Source organism: Globicephala melas, chromosome 15 (assembly GCF_963455315.2).
Source record: "Globicephala melas chromosome 15, mGloMel1.2, whole genome shotgun sequence".
Classification (NCBI taxonomy): Eukaryota; Metazoa; Chordata; class Mammalia; order Artiodactyla; family Delphinidae; genus Globicephala; species Globicephala melas.
In genome coordinates, this window is record NC_083328.1 from 54,162,039 (window position 1) to 54,189,880 (window position 27,842).

At 40.0% G+C, this 27,842-nt stretch overlaps 2 protein-coding genes across 3 annotated transcripts in view; one reads left to right on the forward strand and one right to left on the reverse strand.

Annotated features, from left to right (window-relative positions):
• The window catches only part of LRRN4 (leucine rich repeat neuronal 4), a 20,885-nt gene extending 9,623 nt beyond the window's left edge, over positions 1 to 11,262 (forward strand). The window contains exon 4 of the mRNA XM_030872476.2: positions 274 to 11,262. Coding sequence (XP_030728336.1) covers positions 274 to 1,519 — 1,246 coding nt within the window. The 3' untranslated portion in view covers positions 1,520 to 11,262. The remainder of the gene's footprint in view (positions 1 to 273) is intronic.
• Positions 5,347 to 27,842, reverse strand: part of CRLS1 (cardiolipin synthase 1) — a 26,428-nt gene continuing 3,932 nt past the window's right edge. Inside the window, exons 3-7 of one of the 2 annotated variants that reach the window (XM_030872585.3) lie at positions 23,591 to 23,720; positions 10,723 to 10,808; positions 9,751 to 9,819; positions 8,064 to 8,155; positions 5,347 to 6,335 (exon numbers count right to left, since the gene is read on the reverse strand). In XM_030872585.3, the coding sequence (XP_030728445.1) occupies positions 6,248 to 6,335; positions 8,064 to 8,155; positions 9,751 to 9,819; positions 10,723 to 10,808; positions 23,591 to 23,720 (465 nt within the window). In that variant the 3' untranslated portion in view covers positions 5,347 to 6,247. The remainder of the gene's footprint in view (positions 6,336 to 8,063; positions 8,156 to 9,750; positions 9,820 to 10,722; positions 10,809 to 23,590; positions 23,721 to 27,842) is intronic. The other variant, XR_009558881.2, reaches the window with a different exon arrangement.

Here is a 27,842-nt window from a genome sequence, read left to right on the forward strand (position 1 = left end):
GCTCTGCATTTACTAGCCACGCTATCTTGGGCAGTTAGTCCCTCTTTCTGAGTTCCCATTTTCTTCTCTGCACAATGGGAGTGATGAGGGGAGCCTCCTACACAGGTTGCCCTGAAGGTCACTGGCGTGACCCACGTTGCATGTGTACCACATGGTACCTGTCAGATGTGTCACAAGGCTTAGGAGAGGGATTATCTGCACTGAGGACTCAAAGCCCAGCACAGAAGCAGCCCTGATGCCAAATACCTTCTAACCAATTGGCCTCCCCTCTAGGGCAGCAGACACTGTGTGCACACCAGCTGCAGGATCCAGTGGCACCTTCTCAGTCCCTCTTTTGCTGTCCCAGCTGCCAAGTGTGTGCCATTCGGACCAAAACACCACCTTCCTTGATTCCAACCCACCCTCCTCAGTCTTCTCCACCCACACACCATCTACACAGGGTCCCTCCACCCTGCGGAGAACAGTCCCCTCTACCCAATGTGCAGGAGGCCGACAGAGTGTCACCAAGGTGCCCTCCCTCCCTGTGGATTCCCCCACACAAGCGGCGGGGCCACGGCACAGCCTTGCCGAGGACGGGGCCGTTCCCTCCACTACTGTCTCTCCAGCAAGTTCCAGCAACTCTGGCAACCCACCTAGGGCTGCGAGCACAGCCGGGACAGAGCACCAAGAAGAACATGCTGCTCAGCTTGTCCTGGAACCTACTATCTCAGCTGCCTCCACCCCATGGGCCAGCAAACACCCTGGTCTCTCCCCTATCTCCCGGAACCCAGGGAGCACGCCTCAGCCCGCCCGGGGGACACGGGCCACCCCGCGGGCTCCCCACCCGCCTCCTTCCGAGGGCGGGATTCCGGTCCTGCTGCTGGACGACTCCAGTGAGGAGGAGGAAGAGAGCGGGAAGGAGGAGGTGGGGGCGCCGGCCCGGGATGAGTCCTGCGATTACCACCCCTGCAGGCACCTCCAGACGCCGTGCGCAGAGCTGCAGCGGCGCTGGCGGTGCCGGTGCCCCGGCCTCAGCGGGGAAGACACCCTCCCGGACCCCCCCAAGCTGCAGGCGGTGGCCGAGACCACTGACACGTCGGCGCTAGTGCGCTGGTGCGCCCCCAACTCGGTGGTGCGCGCCTACCAGATTCGCTACGCGCCCGAGGGCCGGCCAGGGAACCAGTCGGTGGTGGGGGACGTCTGCGCCACCGCGCGCCAGCACGCCCTGCACGGGCTGTCGCCGGCCACCGCCTATCGCGTGTGCGTCCTGGCGGCCAACGGCGCGGGCCTGAGCCGGCGCGGGGCGTGCGCCGCCTTCAGCACCGGGCGCAGCCCAGCGCTCCTCGTGGCCGGGCTGGGTGCCGCGGGCGGCCTGCTGCTAGTCAGCACCGCGCTGCTGGCCGCCGGCCTCTGCCGCCGGGGCCGGACGCCACGCTCCCCGAACCGCCGTACGCAGCTGCTGGCCTACCGCAACCCCGCCTTCGCCGCCGAACCCGCGCCGCCGACCCTGGCCTCGCTCCCGCGGGCGCGCGATCGCTGAGCACCCGCCGCGTGCGCGAGGAGAAGGCGGTACCCGGTCCCGAACGGCCGGTCGGCCCCGAGCGTCTCTCCCTCGGGCGAGGCCCGCGCTCCTCAGGCACACGTGGCACTCCCCGCGCTGAGTTCCTCATTCCCGGGAACCTCTCTGCCTTCCCTTCCTGCTGCTTCTCTCTGTTCCGAGAAACGTGATGGTTCATGCTGCCGGGCATCCCTGTGTGTGGTTTTATTGGGGTTTTTCAGCAGTCAGTGCCCCTCAACGTCCGGTAGAATAATTAGAATTGTGTGTGGAAGTAGGAAGAGAGAAAACAAATGGCGCAATGCGGCCGCTTTTCTCATATTGGAAGCGACATCCTCAGGTCATTTCAGAGAAGTTCCCTCATGGTCAAGCTCTGGTAAGGGTCCTGTTATTAAAGGGAACGACTCCAGTGGATTCTCAACCTGAGAACCGGTTATGTTCCCTGAGGCTTTGTGGGTTCATTAGTTCATTTCAGGGTACAGTAGCAGGTGTGCTTCTAGCTTTAAACTGCAGTCTTTAGGGAACATCTGTGAAACACGGGGAAGGCTGTCCTTTCAAACTCGGTTTTTGCTGCATTTCACCTATGTGAACTCCTTTTTTAAGGAAGCATAATAATTAATAATCTCACTTTCAGGAAACTTTTTTTTTTCCGGTACGCAGGCCTCTCACTGTTGTGGCCTCTCCAGTTGCGGAGCACAGGCTCTGGACGCGCAGGCTCAGCGGCCATGGCTCACGGGCCCAGCCGCTCCGCAGCATGTGGGATCTTCCCGGACCGGGGCACGAACCCGCGTCCCCTGCATCGGCAGGTGGACTCTCAACCACTGCGCCACCAGGGAGGCCCCAGGAAACTTTTTTTTTTAAGAGAGAGAAGAAATAAAAGGAAAACCTCAAGGCTCTGGCAAGAGGCCAAAGCATTTGTCTGCTCAAATTGCATCAAACAAACCTTTTTTGTATGATTCGTATCTGACTGTGGGCTATGTCTCACTACACCTTTTTTTTTACTTCTATACAAACTTAGGGGGGAAAGTGACTTTATTAAATTAAAATGGGAGTCATATACCTAGATTTTAATTTTCTACGTTAGCATTTATGTAAGTTTCCTGTGGCCACCGTAACAGGTTACCACAAACTGGGTGGCTTAAAACAACATAAGTTAATTCTCCCACTGGTCAGGCCAGAAATCCGCAGTCAAGGTATTAGCAGGGTTGGTTCCTTCTGGAGACTGAGGGAGAACTATTCCACGCCGGCCCCCCTCCCCCCACTGCCCCCACCCCTCCACCCGTGTCTGGTGGAAGCCAGCAATCCTTGGGTTCCTGGGCTTACAGGTGCATCACTCATCCATGCCTCCTTGTCTTGTGACAGTCTCTGTCTCATGTGTCTAAACACCTCCCCCCTTTTTCCATTCTTTTCTCCAGGCTTACTGATATATAATTGACATATAACATTGTTTAAGGTATACAATGCAATGATTTGATACTCCTATATATCGAGAAATAATTAAAATAAGGTTAGTGAACATGTCTGTCACCTCATATAGTTATCTTGTGTGTGTATATGAGTGTATGTGTGGTGAGAACTTTTAAGATCTTAGCTACTTTCTAATAGTACGGTATTGTTAACTGTAGTTATCATGAACTTGTAACTGGAAGTTTGTACCATTTGACCACCTTCACCCATTCCCCACCCCACCCCCTACCCTTAGGGACCACCAATCAACTCTGAGTTGCTTTTTTTAGATTTCACACATGAGATCCTACTGAATTTGTCTTTCTCTTTTTTCCGTTAGTATAATGCCCTCAGGGTCCATCCATGTTGTTCCAAATTGCAAGATCTCTTTCTTTTTTATGGTTGAATAATATTCCATTGTATATTTATTTTTTCTTTATCCATTCATCCAGTGACACTTAGGTTGTTTCCATGTCTTGATTACTGTAAATAATGCTACAATGAACATGGAGGTGAAAATATCTCTTCAAGATAATGATCTTATTTCCTTTGGATATGTACCCAGAAGTCAAATTTCCCTCTTCATATAAGGACACTAGGCAGTGGCTTAAGGCTCACCCAAATCCAGTATGACCATCCTAACTTGATTACGTCTGCAAAGACCCTATATCCAAATAAGGTCACATTCACAGGTATTGGGGTTAGAACTTGAACAATATCTTTGAAGCACAATTCAACCCACAACAGCATTTTACTTCTATTCCAAGAAAAAAAATCAAGTTTGATTCCCATGTATCTTTTGTTTCCATGACATGCTGCAGCACAAAAACCATGCTGCAGAAACTAAGCATATCCAAGTTTGACCTGAATAACTGAACTGTATTTCTAGGTGAAGTTTTGAAAAGGCTTCCCAAAATTCTGAGGTGGATCCCTAGTTTCATCAAATACGTAACCAAGAGAAATAAGACTGATTTAAAAGATACCTACCAGCTCCAAATTTAAAATTGCAAGGCAGAAGTCCTAAACATAAAAGCCCTCAGGAATGTAGTTATATTATCCCAATGCCTTTTTTAGTTTAATATCAAGATTGAGGGACCTTCCCTTGTGGTCCAGTGGTTAAGACTCCACACTCCCAATGCAGGGGGCCCAGGTTCGATCCCTGGTCGGCGAACTATGATCCCACATACCGCAACTAAGCCCGCATGCCGCAACTTCTGAGCCCATGCGCTCTAGTTGCCTGAGTACTGCAACTAGAGAAGCCTGCGAGCCGCATCCAGAGAGCCTGTGCAGCGCAAGGAAGACCGAAAACAGAATTAATTAATTAATTAATTTAAACAATATTCCTTAAAAAAAAATGATTGAGTCTGTTACATGGAGGCATCAAAATGAATTTGTCTTGCTTGGAGTCTGTATGCATGAATATACACTCAAACATACCTAATACAATTTCAAAGTTTTATAGACCAGCAGAATTTATGTCTTATAGCAATTCAGTATCCAAAAACATACAGGTTGACGTGGAAAAAGTCTATTAACCAGAACCAGATTAAGACTTTGATACTAAAGAGACTAGGGACCCAACCCGTAAGTCACTCCAAATAGTATCAACACTAGACCATAAATAAGCATAACAAGACACAAAATTCTAATTTTTCCCCTACTTTATTTCAAGTTCTCCCTTTTTTAAACATCATTTTTGTGTGCTCATACTTTGCTAGTGCTGAGACATGGTCAACGTGCCTCTTGGGTGGTCCAGCAATGGGACTTCCACCTCAAGCCTCACTGCACCCCAGGCCGTTATGAGACATTACAGGAGGTTCCCAAAGGGGAGAATGGCCAGCCTCACACCACCCTTCTCTCACCCCCTTCCACTGGATTCCTTAGCAGTGTCCCTGGCCGCAGGCTTCAGTGTTTTCCAAGCCAAGGATGGCTCAGCAGCTAATCTGGGAACAAGGAAGCCAGGACCAGCAGGCAACAAGGGGCACACTGATCCAAGGATGTCACAACCAAGAGGCATGAATTTTGCTTATAACTTCTCATTTTAACACAGCTCAATAGGCTATGTTTAGATAATCTCACTGTATGAGTCCATGTTACACTTAGGTTAGACCTCGGGACAATGAGCAGCAACAGGCCTCCACTGTTAAGAGGAGGCAACCGGCACCAGCCACTTGTCTTCCTCTCCCCTCTCCCTGCATCTTGCATTCTCTTAAACATAACAGTGTAGCAAGAATAGGGCTTTTAAGTCAGATGATCACAAACCAATTATTTTTACAATGTTAAGTGCAAGTGATATACCTGAATGGACTTTATGAATCAGAAAACTTCCACAACAGCAGACGACCGTGGAACACAGACAACCCAAATTGAAGGTCACTTTTTTCCGGCTCTTTTATTCCTTTAACATCTTAACAAAAGAAGATTCCCCAAAGCTTAAAAAAACCTTTGAAAAATATAATTTCATATTATTTACATAACATATGAGTACAGGTCCCAATATCATACAAACATTGTTATGTTAGAGATACAGTGGGAAGGCATGATGTAACTCACTGCCTCTTGGATGGCTAGGGTAACAGACATATTTTCATTTTCCAACTACCTTTGTCACTTATTATCCTGATGCATAAACTATTAGGCACCTGAGAGGTTGGAAGACTTCTGAACATGAACTTCAGTACCTTCTATTTTGATCTTATTTATTATTTTCAAAATTTACTGCATTTTAAATCTCTTTACAAGTTTAATTCATCCACAACTAAGCCACCTTTATAGTCATTATCCTGAACAATCAAATATTAACCACATGTACTGTTAATGTGTGCACAGATCTAAAAGTCAAACAAACAACTGTGCAGCCAAGTTGTACAGGATGTATATTTAAACCCAGGAAATTCCCTAGTGCTTTGTGAGCAATCTAAATTCTATTAAAGTGACAACTCTTCAGTTTCCATGCTCTAGACTGTTTTTTGTTTTACATATCAAAAAATGACTGACAATAATTGCTACTTATAAATTAATCAAGAAACCTAAGATAAAAAAATTCTAAATTATAGTTTTATTTGTATTTAAAAATACATTGGAAATTCTGCATATGCCCATGATCAAGCTTATTTTCAATGCACATTACTTAAATTTTGATGACATGGTTTGTTCTGACAAGTCCTTTTTCAAGCTGAACACCAAAAAAGGAAACTCCCTAAGATTTCCACTGGCCCTGCCGCCGACGATGTATATTGCTTCCTTGCTAATGATGATGGATGACTTTCATCTGCCTTTTATCACCTGAACAGTTTTCCGACCATAATGATAATAACTGTAAGCTGATGCAGCTGTGGTAAAAGCTGTAAGACACCTTTTATGGAAGGAAAGAAAGAAAATTTAGTCTAAACTCTAAAAAATGCTAACTATAAGAACCATAAAGAATACATTTAAAGGAGTTGTTTCAAAGTAAAAAAGCCTGTGTTGGTGTAATTTTTTTTTAACAAGAATTTAAATATACTGCTTTTCTTTTAGACTTCATTTGAATCAGTAATGTCAAACAGAATTAATCTAATCAGTCTGAAAACAATAATAATAGCAATTGTCATTTTTTACCCAGACATTATTCTAGGTAGTTTTATTTTCACAGCAACCTCATCTTACAGAGGAAACAGTGCCCCAGAGTTTGCTCAGGGCCACAGAACTATGAGTCTGGCTTGGTTCCAACTCTAGAGCCCTTGTGCTCCTCCCACTGTTCCACGCTGCTTAGAGTGTTAGTTTTAGAAGCTATTTCTTACAGATCTTGGGAATTCTAATATCTGAGTCATTTTAAATAAAATTCAGCTTTCTTTACTGATATTTCCTTAAAATTAAGGAGAATTAATCAGATTCTCTTTGAAATGACACGAGTGACACTCAGGGCTTGCTGAGCGCTCGCAGCTAACACGTTCCTTTTTGGTGCACACATGTACTTCTGTTTCCACCAGGTGAGGTGTAGGCTCATCAAGAATCTGTTTGATCTCAAACCTGTTTATGCCAGTTTGATATCCTAAATTCACACATAATGAAACATACAGGTAGGAAGAGTCGCTATTTCTGAGAACTAAGCTGGAGGCTTTGGAAAGGCTTGATATCACAGCAAGTTGCTAAAAATTACTGTCAAAGTAAGTAGACAATGTAATTGTTAAAATACTAGAGAAAATGGTAAAAATCTAGAAAGTTTCTATACTCTGATTGCTTCATAAATGTCTTACATTCTTATATCACTTTAAAAGCAGAACATGAAAATCAGAGAGGTTGTATTATGGATGCAGTTTTTTGCAAGAAAGAAAAAAATCCCACTGATGAGCCTATAATCAAAGAAAAGGCATTGAGCCTTTATCAGAAGACGTAGGACAAATCAGAATGAATGTACGATTATATATTTTAGAAAATAAAATGTCTAGCGTGTGTATCATTTTTAAAGCTTTTTAGCTTAACTGACTTTAGTTAACCAACTATTTTCTGGCTCAGACTGCATCAAGCAATGTTTTAATTATCGAGTTAAAAGTAGAGTAAAAATACAGTGCTTTAGTATCAGTGTGGCATAAAGTATGAATGTGACACATTTTCAAGGCTATACATAACCTTAATAAAATAAAACTCAAACTCCTTTCTCCAAGTTTCTCTCCCACTCTGCCCCCTTCACTAGGCTGGGTGCACTTTCCCCTTATCCACTCTCCTGCACGTCTGACTTTGCTCAGGGTCTGCCCTTCACCAGAATGGCCTCCCCTCAGTCTCTCTCCACCTAGACCTCATGGCTCAAATGCTATTTCTTCCCTGAAGCTTTCCCTCTTCTTCCTACCTGGAAGTATTTTTCTCTACTCCAAAACCCCAACACATTATCTGTACCTCTCATCCCTTCTAATTTGCATGAAACCCCCTACAACTTCTATATTCTACACTTGATAGTAAGCTTATTAAAAATGGTATCAATCAAAAAATATAGCCCACAGCTTTACCCAGTGCTTAATAAACATGATTAAGAACAAAGTAATTCTAGGATTGTCAAAATAAGCCATTTTGTTGACATTCTCAGAGAGTAATTCTAAGTTTAGCTTACCACAGGATCTGAAGATAAATGCTGTCAGCATAATTGAAAACCGGAGCTGCCAAAGAAGCTGCCACCAAGATTAACTGGACTGCTGTGTTAACCTAAAAATAAGAAGTCATAAATGAACAGTGCCAACCCAATTATGTTTCAAGCTCACAAGAGAAAGGCATAACCCATCACAGTGTAACACAACAGACCCTCAGGGATGCTGTAATATCCCTGCCAAAGAAGCTGGCATTCACACAAAAGGCTGAATTTCACTAACAGGCCCATCTGTCTCCACAGCTGCCCTATCTAGTGAGGGGAAGGGCAACTATCAGAAAACACCACTATCTTGAATTTCCATAGCAATAATGTTGCAAAGTTCTCTGCCTTTTTCTCAGTTGCCTATTAAAACAGCCCTGTGAATATGGAAATAATGAAGATACTCTTCACAGGTAAAAAGGTAATGAGTTAAGTGACTTGCCTGCAGTCATAGCAGGTTACAGATCCAAACCCAGAACCCACATTTCCCAGTACTCCATTCAATGCTCCTTTCACTTGCCTACCACCTGTCAAACCTATGAAGTTAGAAAACTGAAATGCACTAATCTCCATGAGAGAGGCTCTAAGTTCGGAAATGAGTAGGTTTCCCTACCCTAAAAGACAGCGTGGTGGAGAAAAGGAAGACAACAAAACCACTGGAGACTTCCTGTACTCATTGAGAGAAGCATTCTGGGGAAGCGGGTGATGTATGAATCCGTGGGTGATGTGTCTAGAGAAGCACCTATGTTCTCTCATCCATTGTGCAGCCAAATTACAAGGATTCGACTCCGTTTTAAAAATAAGTAATAAAAATTGTCTGGAGAACTCCCTGCAAGCCCAAGGAATTAAGGCATTTGTCCCTGGTACCTCTTTAAGCCACCTTCTGTACAGTGCTATACTCTAATTACTGTACTTGATACATATGTAAGTCACAAAAATAAATAGATAAAATAAATAGACAGATAAATAAATAACGCATATTTGTAGGTAAAAATTCACCCCAGGGAGTCTCTGGTTTAAGAGTAATCATCCCTCTGTCCCAAAGATGATCAGCATCCCTAACCTGTTAAACCTCTGTCACAAGGCATGGAGCAAAAGAATAATTACAGCAAACTTACCAAGGCTACTAGTAAAACAAATCTGCCTTCAGAGACATTAATAGTGTCCTCTCTGTGTGCAAAGACTGGCATACAGTTATTATCCTGAAGAGGGCTCAGGAAAACAGATGGACAACTAAGAGTAGGAGTTGTTTATTAGTGAATAAAACTTTCTCATGTCCCTTTCCATGTTAACAATCGATCTTGCAAATGAAAGGACCTTGTTATATGGTGTTTTCACTACAGGGAGGGGTGGGTAGTGAAACCAGAAAGAAATTTTCATACTCTCTTTGTGTCAATATGCAATTACATTGCCACCTCCCCTAAGTGGTGGCCCTAATACCTCATTTGGAGACTTAAATTCTTACACCACCAACACAAAACACAACATATATAACTAAAGATCCAGAAAGCCTGGAGGACAAAAGAACTGGGCTAATGACCCCACTCTCTATTCTCTATGGTCAATACATTAAAATGTGTCTCATTTTCAGCTGCTCCAGACTGAGGTTTATAGTCATCAAAATAAAATCCTCAACGGTTTTTAACTTAAAAGGATGTTGTGTGTCTCTTACCTTGCTGATGAAGGTTGGTTTTAACCTAGCAGTGGCATAACAAGGATTGAAATACTTAGAAAGTGTTCTCTGGCAGAGGACAAAAAAAACAAAGCTTATTCATCATTCAAGTTTAAAATAAATATTTTGTTATTATATGCAACAGTTACTGAGTGTATAACACACGCCTGGCTATATGCTAGATAAACCCTTTATCTGCATCTTCTTTTATTATACTATATAAGCAACATCTACATTCTTCATAAATCACCTACAGTTTATTGAAAATAGATTTTTTAATTTATAGATTTCTCAATTTCTATAAATTTCTAACACAATAACTATCATAAAGTCTGCTTAACTATGTCTTTCTACTAAATAGATTCAACAAATCTCCCTCATCACTGTTTTCTTTATAGGCTAAAAAGAACCAAAATGAATAAAATACTGCCATTTTCACCAGGCTGGGAATCAAAAGATGAGGTTGTTATGTTCATGAGGTGGCTATAAGCTATGCTATGCTTATGTGCTCAAATATTTGTAGAACCAATGAACAAATGTGTGAACAAACCACTCCATGCTCATAAAACTGTGATTTTAAAAACCAGTTCTAGATAATCCATAGTAGAAGCTAAATTAGACAGGGAAGGGTGCTTAGTTATACAAAACACTCCTAAACAGAGTTTGCTGCTAGGGATGGGGCTAGCTGGCCTGAGTTTTATGGACTATCAACTAAAACAATGTTGACTTATAACAAAAACATCCTTTTAAAAACTGATCATTCATATTTTCACTGAACAGCTACCATAATGGGTGATTCAAATAGCAAGATGACAGTTATGTCTGTTTTCTTTAAATTCCTAATAAATGGATTGAATACATAATAGTCATAAATTATTCCCATAAAGTGAAACTCAGTATGCAATAATGATTTTTTTCTTTTGCCTTAAGTTACAGTAATACTAAAAGAACATTTTTTTGAAACAAACTCACCGGTGTTGGAAGAGTTCGATATCTGATATAAAAAACAGCAGCAATCAACATTACATCTCTTGAAATTATCATATAAGTAAGTGGAACTGAAAATCAAATATAAAATAATTTTGATTGGGATTTTGAAAATTATTAAGACATTATACATACAATGAAGCCTTACCATAAACTGCTGTTTCACCTAAGCAAAAATTTTAAAATAAACACTTATTGATGCCTGTTTAGGGTCCCTACAGTGAACCACTGATTTTTATGTTTTTTTAACCTGCCTTCAAAACAAGGTGAAAGACAGACTATGGCTTTTAAAGTCACATTTCAGAATGTTGATCCTCTCACCCCTTTCTGTATTTTTTTTTCCTTGCATACGTTTTTAAATTGCAGTTAATCAGTGTCAGCTCTACTCAATCCTATTTCCTTTGTTACTTCCCAGCTTTGTAAATTTAGAAAAAAGATCACCAAGCTCACTATAATTACACGGAATGAGATGGTAAAAAGGTTGGAAAGGATGCCGGGACTCAAGGCATTCTTTTTTTTTTTTTTTAATAAATTTATTTATTTATTTTTGGCTGTGTCGGGTCTTCATTGCTCACGCGGGCTTTCTCTAGTTGCGGCGAGCGGGGGCTACTCTTTGTTGTGGTGCACAGGCTTCTCATTGCAGTGGATTCTCTTGTTGTGGAGCACGGGCTCTAGGCACGTGGGCTCAGTATTTGTGGCTCGCTGGCTCTAGAGCACAGGCTCAGTAGTTGTGGCGCATGAGCTTACTTGCTCCATGGCACGTGGGATCTCCTGGGACCAGGGCTCAAACCCGTGTCCCCTGCATTGGCAGGTGGATTCTTAACCACTGTGCCACCAGGGAAGCCCTAACTCAAGCCCTTCTGACTTTTAAGAACTCTGACTGCTTGCTTCTGCATTCTAGATTATTTTATGAACAGTAAAATTTGCTATGTGTACCACTTGTGGAGAGCCAAAATATCTTCATTTTTGCCTGGCCAGTTCCTATCCAGGCAATTGCTATTTTTTCTTCTGCTCATTCATTCAATGAATTCTAGTTAAACATGAATTCAACTTGTTGATAGTTTTCTCATTATTCCTAAGATCCTACAGGACGGTCCCAGTGCCAGCAGAAGGACATTTTAAGTGGATACCCAAGGAACTCCTGCTCCCTTGTCGAATGAGAATGGGAGGGCAGAGGTCCTGTTTCATTTTACATCCTTCCACGTTGAAGGAAGTTTTAACCATGAATATATGTCATGTTATTAGAAAAAAATATTTATTTAAAAAGGAAAAAATCTTGAGGCTAACACTCATTTCAAATTGTTTCAATTACTAAAATAAAAGAATCATGCACATCCCTTCCATAATACTTTCAAACAGTTCTTTGTGAATTACTTTTAAGGCCATACTTAGGGTCCTCTATTGGTTCAGAAACTTATGAAAAATCTCAGTAATTAATTACAGATTTAAAATTTAAATCTCTGCTGGTTGTGGCTGTGATGTAAGTGTTGATCCTTGGCCTAGTACTCAATGACAAGACGATTCCAAAGAGAAAACGCTTAGCCACTCAAGTCATGGCATTTGGAGCACAAAGAAGACTCGACCGTATGAACCAAGTAACAAAACAAGGCAGTCATGATTTTTAGGAGGATTTTTGTGCCTGTAAACCAAACTTTTCTATAGTAATAATCAGCTGGCAAAATCAAATAACTATCAGATTTTATTTATTTTTAAATCAGATTTTAAAATGCAGCAAACTCATGTGGATTATATACAGTAAACACAACAGTAGAGGAAAATAAACACCTGTTATTGTAGTTCATCACCACAGGGGAAAAAGAATATAATTTAATTCTAAATAAGGTTTCTGCAGAAGAACAGATGAAGCAATTCAATACACTGCAAAGCCTTGGGCTCTAGTTCTATTAACTACTAAAATTACCATTTATTGGGCATCTGGCACCATTTAAGTATTTTATACATATTATGTCATTTAATCTACATATCAACTCCATGATATGGGAACCATCATTACCCCATTTTACAAATATTGAAAACAAGCCTCAGGCAGATTATAAAACCTGGCCAAGGTCACCAGTTAGTCAGTACTACTGCAGAATGCATCTCTGGGCTCAGTTTACCATCTGGTAACAGTCTGGTGGAAGACAGGACTGTTTACAAAATCCAGTGTTCCCCAAACTGACTACTCATCACAGAATCACCTCGTGAAAGCTTCATAAAAGCAAAGGTGAATGCTCCCTGGGGGTTCACAAGCACAGCCAGACTGGGACCAGGCTGCACTGGGTGATCTCTAAAGCCTCTGCCAACTGAGAGCCTGTATACATACATGTTCTTACTGTGATTTGGGGGGCAATTTTGTCCAGTTCCCTGGCTTTTGAATCTTCTAACTGTTCCTGCTTTCTCTCCTGGCCTTCCTTTCCCTTTTCTTCCAGGGCTAAAGCAGCTTTCCTTTGTCTATTAGAGTATGATAGTGTGTTAGGGAGGTGTAAAATGTGTCAGGGAGTGCTCCAAGGTTTTCCTATTTGCTAACTCTGTCTGAAATACAGTTTCTGCAACAAAGAAGTACATCATGGGCAAATTTATTAGTGTTAAAGGGAAATAATAAAATCAAGTCACTTTTACATAGTAGAAGTTTGCATTGAAAATAATAAAGTTAACACACAGCCATAGTCATTTGTTATATATTTTCTATGGCTGTTTTCACACTACGATAGCAGACTTGAGTAGTTACAACAAAGACCACATGGCCCATAAAGTCAGAAACATTTACCATTCTGGCCTTTACAGAAGAAGTCTGCCAACCCTTGTTCTACATGTTAATCTCTAAACCAGGACCTCTGCAATCTCTAAGGAGCAAATGGAGAGCTCTTACCTACAAAATAGAGCTAAAGGTACTGAGAATTCAGGGCCACGCCTTGTCTCTCACTGCCTGTTCACCCTAGAGGGTAGTATACCACCCAACAAATTCCACCAATGCCCAGGGAGCACCCAGTTAAACATTTATGAAGCAAGCAGCCAAGAATCACCAGACATTTTAGCAAAGTCTCCATCATGAAAGAGAGACCAAAACAAACAGAAAAAAAAAAAAGAAGAAAAGAAATAGATACAATACAGGGGTTTAAAACCACCCCCCCACAAACACACATACAAAAACAGATAGAAGATGTCCTGAAATGATGATACTCACCTATGAAGTAAGAAAAAGACATTTTTTAAAATTTTTTTATTTATTTATTTTATTTATTTATTTTTTGGTTGTGTTGGGTTGTCACTGCTGTGCACGGGCTTTCTCTAGTTGCAGTGAGCGGGGGCTACTCTTCGTTGCAGTGCACAGGCTTCTCATTGCAGTGTATTCTCTTGTTGTGTAGCATGGGCTCTAGGCACACAGGCTTCAGTAGTTGTGGCACATGGGCTCAGTAGTTGTGGCTTGCAGGCTCTTGAGCGCACGTTCAGTAGTTGTGGCACACGGGCTTAGTTGCTCCGCGGCATGTGGGATCTTCCCCGGCCAGGGCTCGAACCCATGTCCCTTGCATTGGCGGGCAGATTCTTAACCACTGCACCACCAGGGAAGCCCCTTGTTTTGTTTTGAAAGAACATACAGAACAAGAGCTCTTTATTTCCTCTTGGAAATTAAAAATGATAGCAATAAAAATGTCAATCGAGGGACTTCCTTGGCAGTCCAGTGGTTAAGATTGCACGCTTCCACTACGGGGATTGAGGGTTCAATCCCTGGTCAGGGAACTAAGATCCCACATGCCACGTGGCACAGCCAAAAACCAATTTTTTAAATTAAATAAATAAATTAACTAAAATGTCAGTAGAAGGGGTAAATGACAAAGTTGGGGAAATTTCCCAGAAAGAGAACAAAAAGTGTTTCCAGTAAGAAAAGAACCTAGGGAAAAATGTTTAGAACTGATGGATAAGTTTTCAGACTGAAGGGGCCTTCTTAGTACCCAGCACAATGGAAGAAAGATTTACTACAAACTCTAGTAGGATCTAGAACATATAACACTGCAAAATTTCAGACCTATAGGTAAATGAAAAGATCCTCAGGTTCAGCTCCATTAATATCTGAGTAGGTAATAATTCTCCTGCTAAGACAGTTAAAGAAGAACATTAAACAAAAAAATCTTGAAAGTGAAAAGCTTGTAAGATGCTAAGAAAGTATCAGAATGAGAACTCAGGAAAATAAGCCTAGGTACTCAAAGCCACTCAAAGCCACTGTCCCTAACCCTAGGGAAGTAAGCCACAAAGCTGAATAGGGGTTTTGGTCGCCTTAAAGGGTGGGGAAACAGTAGTCAAAGCCCAGAGCCCTCAGGTTGGGCAGTGACAAACCACCTCCTAGCTTTAAGCTGGGATCTGAACAACTATTTCCACAGGGTTGGGAGAGGAGATGGCCCTATGCAAACTAAGCCTTAAAAAAGAATGTCTTATCATCTGGCCATCTAGGTGGTCCCAGACTGTTAGCATGCCTAGATACCTGGCAGAACTGAACAAAAAATCTCCTCTGGAGAGTGATGCCATCATCCTACACATCAAGATATTCCTCCAAATTATTTTTTAAATATTAGTACAGTGTCTAAACAGTCAAAAATAACCAAAGACATAAGATACCATGAGTGAGACTCAATAGAAACAGACACATGAAAGAGACCCTCAAAAGATATTTCAGAATTACCAGTGTTTATAAAACAACTAAAGCTTACTATGTTCAAAGGGATACAAAAATCAAGATTGAAAATTTCAGCAGGGAACTGCAAACTATAAAAGTTGATTTACTAAGTTTGCAGAAGAATGAAATAGAAATTTTATAACTAGAAAATATAATAGAAGACTTAAATGAATTTGGCACAGCTGAAGAGAGAATTAGTGAAATGAAAGAGCAAGCTTCATTAGTAATCATCTAGAATGGAGTGCAGAAAGATAAAATGAGGTATCATGCAGAAAAGAGGCTCAGACACTTAAAGGATACAGTGAAATCTAACACAGGTATACTGCAGTCCCAAAAGAAGGAGAAACACAGACAACAATACTTGAAGATTGTGGCTCAGAATTTTCTAGAACTGATTAAAGATATCAATCCACAGATTAAAAAGCCCAACAAATCACAAGCAGGATAAATAAAAAAGAAAATCACACCAAATATTGTGAAACTACAGAAAACCAAAGAGAAAGAGTAAATCTTAAAAGCAGACAGAGTAAAAGTACCTTTGAAAAAGAAATGGGTTAACAATTTCTTATTACCAAAAATGGAAGTGAGTAGACAATTGCATGGTACTTTAAATGTACTGAAAGAAAATTAACTACCAGCCCAGAATTCTATACCCAACAAAAATATCCTTCAAGAATAAAAGCAAAATCAGACAGAGAAAGACAAATACTGCGTGATATCACTTATATGTAGAATCTAAAAAAAAAAAAAGAGAGATAGAAAGAGGCTGGTAAAAAGACACAAACTTTCAATTTTAAGATGAAACAAAAGATGAATAAGGTCTGAAGATCTAATGTATAACACACTGACTAGTTGGTAACACTGTATTGTATAATTAAAATCTGCTAAGAGAGTAGAATTTAAATGTCCTCACACAAAGAATAAAGGCAACATAAAAATATTTTCAGAGAAACAAAGAAAAGAATGTACCACCAGTAGACCTGTATTAATAGAATTTCTAAAGATATACTTTAGAGAAAAGGAAAATGATTCCAGGTGGAAGGTCTGAAATACACCAAACATAAACCAGAAAAAAGTATGAAGATACATCTAAATGAACACTGACTTAATAAACAATATCATGTGGGTTGAACACATAAATAAAATTAAAGTATGAGAATAACCTAAATTGAGAAAGGAATAAATGGAGTTAAAGTATTCTAAGGCCCTTCCAGTGCCCAGAAGGCATATAGGCATCCCTCGGTATCCATGGGGGGTTGGTCTGAGGATCCACCCTGCTTCCCCCAACATACACCAAAATCCACAAATTCTCAAGTCCCTTATATAAAATGGTGGAGTATTTGCATATAACCAATGCACACCTTCCCATATGCTTTAAGTCATCTCTATATTACTTAATACCTAATACAATGTAAATACCCTCAGTTTCCAGTTTGCAGCAAAGTTTGGTTGGAACTTTCTAGATTTTCTTCCCCCCAATCTGAGGTTGGTTGAATCCATGGATGGAGAACTCCCAGATACAGAAGGCCAAATGTATAGATTTGTTAACATTAAACTTTGATAAGGTAAAGATGAATTATAATTTTGAGACTAGCTAAATGTTAACAGAGTATAAAACTTTCCAATTGGTACAGGAAAACAGTGATAATTATAGAATATAGAATATAGACAAAAGTAGAATAGAACATACAGGCCAAATAAAACACAAAATAAAATGGAAGACTGCTACACAAATACTAGTAATCATAGTAAATGGATTAAATGTTCCAGCTGAAAGATAAAATATTTTTAGACTAGATAAAGTAAAGAAAAACCATCTATCTATATGTTATTTTTAAGGAATATCTAAAATATAAAGATGTGGACAAGTTGAAAGTAAAAGATTGGTTTATCATGTAAGCACTGACCAAAAGTAAGCTAGTGTAGCTATAGTAATAGTCAACAAAAGAGACTTCAAGGCAGGAACTTCCCTGGCAGTCCAGTGGTTTAAGACTCCGCCTTTCCACTGCAGGGGCCACAGGTTCAATCCCTGGTCAGGGAACTAAGATCTCACATGCCAGATGGTGTGGTCAAAAAAAAAAGAGAGAGAGAGAGAGACTTCAAGGCAAAAATCATTTCTAAAGATATAGAGGGTCACTTCAAAATAAATCATTCAATTCACCAAAAAGACATAACAATTCTACTTTATATGCACTTATTAATAGCATGACTTCAAAAGACATGAAGCAAAAATCAGAGCTAAAAAGAAAAAATAATGGAAAATTGGACACAGCAGGAAACTTTACTCTCTCAGTAACTGACAGAAAAGCAGACCAAATGTAAAAAATAAGTCCGTAAAGAAGGAGATTTAGCCACCAGGATTAAAAACTTGACCAGGGACTTCCCTGGTGGCACAGTAGTTAAGAATCTGCCTGCCAATGCAGGGGACACAGGTTCAATCCCTGGTCCAGGAAGGTCCCACATGCCGCGGAGCAACTAAGCCTGTGCACCAAAACTACTGAGCCTGTGCTCTAGAGCCCACGAACAAGCCACAACTACTGAGCCTTCATGCCACAACTACTGAAGCCCACGTGCCTAGAACCCATGCTCTGCAAAAAGAGAAGCTACCGCAATGAGAAACCCATGCACCACAACGAAGAGTAACCCCTGCTCGCCACAACTAGAGAAAGGCTGCGTGCAGCAATGAAGACCCAACACAGCCCAAGATAAAGAAATAATTTACTTAAAAAAAAAAAAATTGACCAAATGGACATATGTAGAACATCATACCCAATGACTGCAGAATACATATTCATTTGAAAAACGCATAAAATGTTTATAAAATTTGACTGTATACTGGGCTGAAGGGCTAAAATCACAGAGCATGTTCTCTGAACACAAGGTAATTATGCTTGAAATCAATAACAAAAAGATACCTAGAAAATCCCACAAATTAAGAAATAAATTTTTATTAACACCATAGGCCAAAGAAATATCATAATGGAAACAGATTACTTTGAACTCGATAATGACAAGAACACTAATACCAACATATGAGATACAGTGAAAGGGATACTTAGAGAAAATACATAGCCTTAAATGCAAACTTTAAAGAAGAAAAGCTGAGGGAATTCCCTGGTGGTCCAGTGGTTACAACTTCGTGCTTCCACTGCAGGGGGCACAGGTTCAATCCCTGGTTGAAGAACTAAGATCCCACAACGGCACAGCCAAAAAAACAAACAAAAAAAGGAACGAGTTAAACATTCATCTACAGCTGTGTTGTTCAATACAATAGCCATGAGCAACATGTAAAGATAAAGCACTTGAAATGTGGCTAGTCTGAAGTGAGAGGTGCTGTAAGTGCAAACAGCACACTGGCTTTTGAAGACAGAGTATGAAAAAACAATCTCATTAATGATTTTTTATTGATTATATAATGAAATGACAATATTTTCCATCTAGTGGGTTAAATAAAATGTTATTAAAATGGGGGGTGGCCTGGCACAGGCAGCAGTGCATGCACAGAGCACTCAGTCTCCACTGTAGCAGAAGTGCAAGCACACACACACACTTCACCTGTTTCTTCTCACTTTGAACATAACTACTAGAAAAATTTAAATTAGATCTATGGTTCCCATTATATTTCTACTAGACAGGACTGATCTATAGAATTTAGAAAAAGAACAGCAGAAAAAAACCAAAGGAGGAGACAGAAACAACAAAAGAGCAAGATTTAATGAAGTAGTAAACATATCAGAGAAGTTTGGCAAAGTTCAAAGTTGGTTCTTTGAAAAGATTCATAAAACAGACAAACCTCTGGCAAGACAAGTCAAAGAAAAAAAGGGACAAATAACTAATAATTAGGATGAAAAGGGGGACATCGCTACATAGTCTACAGACATCAAAACGTTAATGTGGATACTATAAATAGCTTATGGTAAATTTTTTAAAAATGTAGCTGAAATGGACAAGTCCCTAGAAAAACATCACAACTCACAAAACAGACAAAAGATGAACCAGAAAAACTGAATCACCCTGTAACCATTTTTTTAAAAAATGAATCAACTATTTTAAAACTTTTTCCCAAAGAAAACTCCAGGCTTCAATGGCTTCAACAAGTTCTACCAACATTCCAAGAAGGAGTAATTGCAATCTCACACAAACATCTCCCAAGAATGGGGTGGGGTGTGTGTGCACTCCCTAAATTCATTTTATGAGATTATTATAAACTTGATATTAAAACCTAACAAAGGTAGGGGACTTCCTTGGTGGTCCAGTGGCTAAGACTCCACGCTCCCAATGCAGGGGGCCTGGGTTCGATCCCTAGTCAGGGAACTAGATCCCACATGCTGCAACTAAGAATTCACATGACACAACTAAAGATGCCGCATGCTGCAACTAAGACCCAGCGCAGCCAAATAAATAAATATTAAAAAAAAAAAAAACCTAACAAGGGTATTTGTAGAAAAGAATTCCAGGCCAATCTTCTGAATCTAGATGTGAAATCTTCAACAAAGTATCAGTAAACCAAATAGCAATATCTTCATAATATATCATGACCAAGTTAGATTTGTAACAGGAATGTCATCAGGTTCATTTAACTTAGAAAATCAATAACGTAATTCACCACACATTAAGCTTAAAGGGAAAAAATATGACTATCATAATACATGAAGAAAAAAATTTTCATAAAATTCCATATCCGATGTAAAAAAATTTCTGCGCAAACTGCCAGTGGAAGTGAACTTCTTTAACCTGAAAAAGGGGTATCTATAAAACCCTACAGGAAATGTCATATTTAATACTGAAAGACTGAAAGCTTTCCTTCTTAGACTGGAAATAAGACACAGATACCACTCCTATTCAACATTGCACTGTGCACTATTGTGAGGCAAATTTTTAAAAAGGTAAAAGGACTGGAGAAGAAGAAACACACTGTCATTAATTATAGATAATACATAATCAAGGATACAGAAAATCCAAGAGAATATACATTTATATTATTAGCATAAGAGTTCAGCAAGTTTTGCTAGACACAAAAACCACTGTCAGAGATGGAACTGATTTCATCCAATCAACATCAGCTACTACAAAATGAAATATTAAAAAAGCTACCATTTACAAAAGCATCAAGAACTATCAGTCACCTAGGAATAAATCTAATAAAAAAGTTTTATTACCTCTCTAGAGAAAACTGTAACATTTTGACATTTTAACAGACCTAAATAGAGTAAATACAAGATGTATGTGGATTGGAAGACAATATTGTAAAAATACCAATTCTTCCAAATAAAGCTGTAAATTCAGTGCAACTCCAATAAAATCCCAACAGGTTTTTCTGGGGAACTTGAAAGCTGATTCTAAAATTCACACACAAATGAAAACAGGTAAGAATATCAAAGTGGAAGAATGTGCTCTATCATGTATCAAGACTTTTGGGGGACTTGCCTGGTGGCGCAGTGGTTAAGAATCCGCCTGCCAATGCAGGGGACATGGGTTCGAGCCCTCATCTGGGAAGATCCCACATGCAGCTGAGCAACTAAGCCCGTGCGCCACAACTACTGAGCCTGCGCTCCAGAACCGATGAGCCAAAACTAATGAGCCCACGTGCCACAACTACTGAAGCCCGTGCATCTAGAGCCCGTGCTCTACAACGAGAAGCCTGCGCACAACGAAGAGTAGCCTCCGCTTACCGCAACTAGAGAAAGCCCATGCACAGCAACAAAGACCCAACGCAGCCAAAAATAAATAAATAAATAATAAAATAAATTTTAAAAAAAAGACTTTTGGCAAAGTAATAATAATTAGGGATGGTACTGGTGCAAAGATAGACAAATCAATGGGGAATAAACTAGACAACCCAGAAATAACCCATGTATATATGAACATGGCAGTGAGTCTGGAAAGTATAGAATTTTCAATAAAAAGTGCTGGGATAATTGGGTGTCCCAAGAAGCAGTTAGAAAATTAACTTTTAAGAGAGAGAATTTTTTAAACCATCAACTAGGAATTATGCAAAGAAATCTTAAAAGCTTTCTAATACAAAACATAATCACACGTAAAGGAAAAGATATCAGAATGGCATGAGACTTCTCAACAGCAAGATGGAATCTGGAAATCTATAATCAGGGTCTTGAAAATTCTGAGTGAAAATAACCTGCAATTGAAAATTATGCCCCAATCAAGTATGGAGGGTAGAACAAATACATTTTAGATGTCTGTAGAATAAAGACATTGTACACCTCTAAAAACCTTGCTGCCAGGCTGCATCCTAGCTAGGAAACAACTGGAGATTCTACTCCACAAAAAGGAGGACCCTAACAAGGAAGCCATGGGAGCCTGGAAAAACAAACCCAACACAGAAGAGAGACAATGGAAGTTCCCAGAATGATAATTAAGGGAAGTTGCAGTTCCAAAAGCGACCTACATCAATTGTATCAACAATATCCATAATACCAAAACCTGGAAACAATTTCTGTGTTCACCACGGAAATACCTGGGCTGGCCAACCTTTGTAAAACAATACAACAAAATACAAAATAACTCTGAAAAATGAGAAGCATGAAAATACACACACATACACACACACACACACACACACACACACACACACACACACAAATTTTAATTGTGAATGTTAACAGAATGCTCCTTAGGATCTTTTCTCCTACAAATTATCTATATTACTTATAGCATACCCCTGCCCCTTCAATACCCCCAACCATTCACACACCATAATTCTGACTTTCAAAGAAGCACATGAACAGTAGTCTAATTCATTTTTAAATTTGGTATGTGGATTTAAAAGCCTAAAGGTAGGGACCTCCCTGGTGGCGCAGTGGTTGAGAGTCCGCCTGCCGATGCAGGCGACACGGGTTCGTGCCCCGGTCCGGGAAGATCCCACATGCCGTGGAGCAACTAAGCCCATGTGCCACAACTACTGAGCCTGCGCTCTAGAGAAGCCACCGCAATGAGAAGCCCCCACACCGCAACAAAGAGTAGTAGCCCCCGCTCGCCGCAACTAGAGAAAGCCCGCGCACAGCAACAAAGACCCAACGCAGCCAAAAATAAAAATAAATAAATAAATTTATTAAAAAAAAAAGCAAAGCCTAAAGGTAGAGGAGAAAAAGAATCTCTAGATTGGGAGACTATACTAGACTGAAACACCAGTAAACTTCTTCCTATCAAATGTCAGTAATAACATGGTATTGAAGGACCAAGTACCAGCTTCTTTGTTCTCAGATTCTAACTCTTGGAAATAAACAGTTTAATCTGAACCAAAGGATTAAAAACTGAGAAACACAGCGGAAGTAGAAAATGAACACCCAAAAAGCACATACAAAATACAAAAGATCATAAAATTTTGTTACAAAGAGTATGCAGGGGCTTCCCTGGTGGTGCAGTGGTTGAGAATCCGCCTGCCAATGCAGGGGACACGGGTTCGAGCCCTGGTCGGGAAGATCCCACGTGCCACGGAGCAACTAAGCCCATGCACCACAACTACTGAGCCTGCACTCTATAGCCCACGAGCCACAACTACTGAAGGCCGTGCACCTAGAGCCCGTGCTCCCCAACAAGAGAAGCCACTGAAATGAGAAGCCTGCACACTGCAACAAAGAGTAGCCCCAGCTCACCACAACTAGAGAAAGCCCACGCACAGCAACAAAGACCCAACGCAGCCAAAAATAATTAATTAAAAAAAAGAGTATTCAGACAATGTACAAACTATGTGTATAATTTAAAATTGCGTAATACCATCTAAGTAATAATAATAACAATGTGAAATTTTATAGACATCTTTAGGATTTCAGAGCTCTCACTTATTAAATTATACTTAATAAATAATAAGACTTAGGAAAATTTTAAATTGCTTTCAAAAGCTAGGCACAAAGAAAATAATAGTTTCAAAAGATTCTAGGATAATATGAATTAGCTCAATTTTTTTGAAATATTTGTTTAATTTTAAACAATTTTACTAAGAAAACAATGCATTCTATAGTATATACAAGGTCATAAATTCTAAAGTAAAACAAATAGCTTGGAAAGCAAAACAGTTCAATAGTTTAAATTTAGGGAAACACTTTAAAGTTGAAAACATATTTTTGGAACAAAAATTATTTGTCTCTCAATCAAGAGAAATCCTAAGCTGATAAATGTGATTCTTCCCTGTACTATTTAAAAGTACGCATGACGCGTTCTTACCTGGAATAAGATCTGCATAGGTCAAGCTAACATATAAGATGCTGATAAGTATTTTATCAGCAAGTGGATCAAGAGCACTTCCCAAAGCTGATTTTTGATTGGCCCAGTTTCGAGCAATAAATCCATCCAACTGAAAATAGAAGTTTTTTTTTTTTTAATAAATGTCATAATAGGTACAGAGTAGATATCTTGAAGGTTAAGAGATACCAGAATAACCGCTATACTTGCATAAAATGTAGATAAAACCTCTTCTGTCTCTTACCCCCAAACCTTCTGTTTTACTGGTATACACTTAGCTTTTAAATTACCAACTGGTCAGAAAATGATTTCACTTTTCTACAGAAAAAAGTTTTCACTTTTCTATCTCAAGGCCTTCAGCTATTTTGCAATGTTTTCACAATGCCCCTTTGTGGGATGAACCCAGACACAAATTTAGAGATGTAAAGAACCCAAATAAAACTCAAAGAAAGCAGGACTGACAGAGCTTGGACTAGGCACCCCACCCCAACCCACCCCTCCCATCCCCCACCCCTTGAGCCCTGAGCTATTTCACTACAGCCAAAATAGCTGCTTTTACTTGCAAGGACTACCGTTTAACTGCGAGATTTTCTAACTTCCATTCCTACCTACTTTTCTATAATATGACCCAACTCCCTATGTTTTAGCTCGTATTATTTTTATTTTATTCTATTTTAACTGTTATTATCAATATTTTTTATCTAGTGCCACTGTTAATTCCATGTCTGACTGTATTGCATGACCTGTATTTGAATACAAAACTCAGTCCTCTGTACCTGGCCTACCTAAAATTTTTGATATGAAAATTACTTATTCACTACTCTTGGAAACAAATTATATTTTAAAGCAGAGGTCATACTTGGGTTACCAGGGGGCCAAAGAGGCCTGCAGGCTGGTTTTGTTTGACCTGCCCAGTGATTTTTTAAATATAAATTAGTTGCCAATATTTAAATATTCAAAGTCTTAACTCAAAAAAATCCAGATCTCCAGGCTCACTTGAGAAATGGGAAGATCTGGCCACCCTGGGGCCACAAAATTGACTGAAACCAAGTACTGCCTATTTTCATTAAACGAGGCAGATATTTTCTGGTTTTCCAAGTCCCTACCCCGGCTTTTACTCATTTTATTTAACTTCAAACTTCAACAAATATTTGAATTTTCCAGTCCTAGTTCCAAGGAAAAAGATCAAATTAATCTAGACGTAATTTAACATGGTACATTTTAAAGGATAAATAAGTCCTCCATATCTCAAGTATTCCAATGACTTAGAGCAGTCGTACAGGACAATGGTTAAGAACTTACTCTTCGTAGCAGAGCATAAGTGGTTCAAGCACTGGCTCTCCCACTCACTTAACTGTGTGACTCTGGGCAAGTTATTTGGCCTAAGCCTCAGTTTCCTCATCTGTAAACCAGAGATAGTGCTACCTACCTCTCAGGGTGGGTTGTCTCAGTACATAATGTGATTAATACTTGTTTAGCACTCAGCGCTTAGTAAATCCTCAAAAAAAGCAGTTACTAGCTATTACTACCTCAACTGAAAAAATCTGTTTTCTTAAGTATACTATAGGTAACACTAACAGAAAGTGCCTAGAACTGGGAGTTGGGGCCTTGGAAGATTCAGGTGTCAGTTCAGTTTCTGATCTCACGGAACTTAACCTCCCATTTTATCACCATCATCACCCTCTTGTCCTCATTTTTCCTCTACTCACACTGGATTCCAAGGTCATCAACATCATCTCTTCTTTGTAAACCTCTATAACTCCCTACTCCACTCTCCCTCAACCCTGCTTAAATACAACTACCATGTACTATAGGCCTGCACCCAAGCAGCTGAACACTGATCAAGAAAAACACATAAATGGGCTGATTGATCTCACTTTTTCATGACCACAAATCTCCTGTGGGCACTCAATACTGCCTGGCAAACCCACACCTGCTTACTGTGTTTACCTTCCCTATTCATAGTCTGCTCATCCTTCCCAAAGCCTCTCTCTCTAGTTCATGACCATGTCTATATTTGCTCAAAAAACAGAAACAGAGTGTCAGTCCTCCCTTGTATTCCCACCTCCAAGTCCACCACCTACTAGCGTCCATGCACATTCTCTCTGCGGTCCCTGATCCCAAGTCCTCTTACCTTCTGAGTTTTCCCCACCTCCCCTGCATCATCAATCTCTCTCTTCCTACCCAGTCATTTAATTAATTAGTTAATTAACAACAAAAATTTCCCCAGTATGTATCTCTTTATAAACTACCCTTCCTTGACTATCTCTCTATCCCCCTATGAAGCAAAACTTCCCCAATGTGACATCTATTGTCATTTATGCTCGCCATGCATCACCTCATTTATGCTCGCCAACCCATTTTGACTGCCCCACCCTCTAGAGATTGTACCCATAAAAGTCACCAATGAATTCTACATTCTTAGCTTACTTGACCCCAACACAATTAAAGCACTTTCTTCACTTAACATCTGGGACACCTTATTGCCCAATTTTCTTTCTTTCTCACCAGCTATTCCTTCTCAGTGTCCTTTTTTGGCTCCTTCTCCATTGCTCCATTATTGTTCTTTTCTCTGACCTCTTCTCTTCTTTTACCACAGCCTAGATGATTTCATCCAGACTTGACCATCTATATGATGATAACTCTTAAATCTATCTCTAACCATGATTTCCTCCAACTCCAAACTACTGTATTCAACTACCCAATGTTACCTCTATCTGAACAGGCATAACAACTCTTTCCCACAAACCCTGTCCTACCCTGAGTGTTGACCATCACAGAAAATGTAAACCTCCATGCATCTGCTTGTTGAAAAGGAAAAAAGTAACAGCCTAGCACTCCTATTTAATTCCTTTCTCTCACCCCACATATCCAATCCATTAACATATCAACTCTATCTTCAAAACATATTTCCCAACCCTCTTCCCTAGATTACTATAAGCCTCATAACCAGCCTCTCTGCTTCTATTCTTGCATTCCTGTAATCCATTTCCCACATACAACATTCCCCTACTTAAACCCTCCATGAGTCCAGCCATCTGCCCAGCAGCCATTCTAGAGGCATCAAAACCTACATGAAGTAAACGTAATATGATGCCAGTTAACTCAGGTTTCTGTACACATTGTCTTACATATTTAGAAAAGTGTAAATGAGACCTCTCCCTTTCGATGAATATTGCAATCTCATGTGGCAACTAAAAAAACCTACAAACCAAAAAAGAGCAAATCCAGTAACTGAAAAACATCTTGCCTATTATGAAAAAAAAATTCCATTATCAATATAATGGCCTTTGACAGACTTGGAGACTGTATTAATAAATGGAGGGCTTCAGGCTTCACAGATAAAAGCAGGGAGAAAAGAAGAGATTGTGAGAATGAGAAGTTGTGACAAACAGGAGCTAAACTCGGGAAAAAGAGGCGGTAACCACTTCAAGAAACTGTATTTGATGCATATTTAGAAATGCCATATAACAGTGCAAATGTCCTCATTATTTATCCTGCAGAATTTTCAGCTAACTCTGTATTGCTCAACAATGCTACTGGGCAGGTGTAATTTTGTTTCTATGAACCTCAAAGGGAACAGCTGATGTTACAAAGAAAGATGCTATGTGACTTTTATTAACAGAAAATTAGTTTCTCTTTATTCTCACTGAATACTGAGCAAAGCTTTTCAAACATACATCAGTTTAAAGAGGCACCAAATTATTATTGCCTGTCTGGGTACTCACTTGGATCTCAGACCAACCTTGTACAAGAATATACAATTTATATACATAATGTCTATTTCTACATGCTTTTGTCCTGATTTAAAATCTTTCCTCTACCTTTCCCCCACTTCCTTCAATTGTGTTTTTGCAGGACATATAGTTTTACAAGCCATTTCAAATCCTTTATGCAACAGGGTGGGTGATAAATACAAATAATGTCACACATGATGATGACTGGCCAGTCCACAAAAGCCTATATAACACATAGTGTGGCTTTCTGTTAGAAAATTATTTTCCAAGTTCTAATTGGAGATAACCTGAATAAATCTTTCCCTCCCTATAAACTGACACAGTGGTGTCAAGGTGCTCTTTTCTCCTTGGTCCATCTGCTGGGAGAGTGGAAGAAGGAAGGATGTCTAATGCCCACCTAGGGCAGGGTCTTCTGGAAGGTGGTCAGAGGGGTGTAGAGAAGGAATCAAGGACCAAATCTGTGGGGTGCCTATGGCCTCCTGCCAGCATAAACCTGA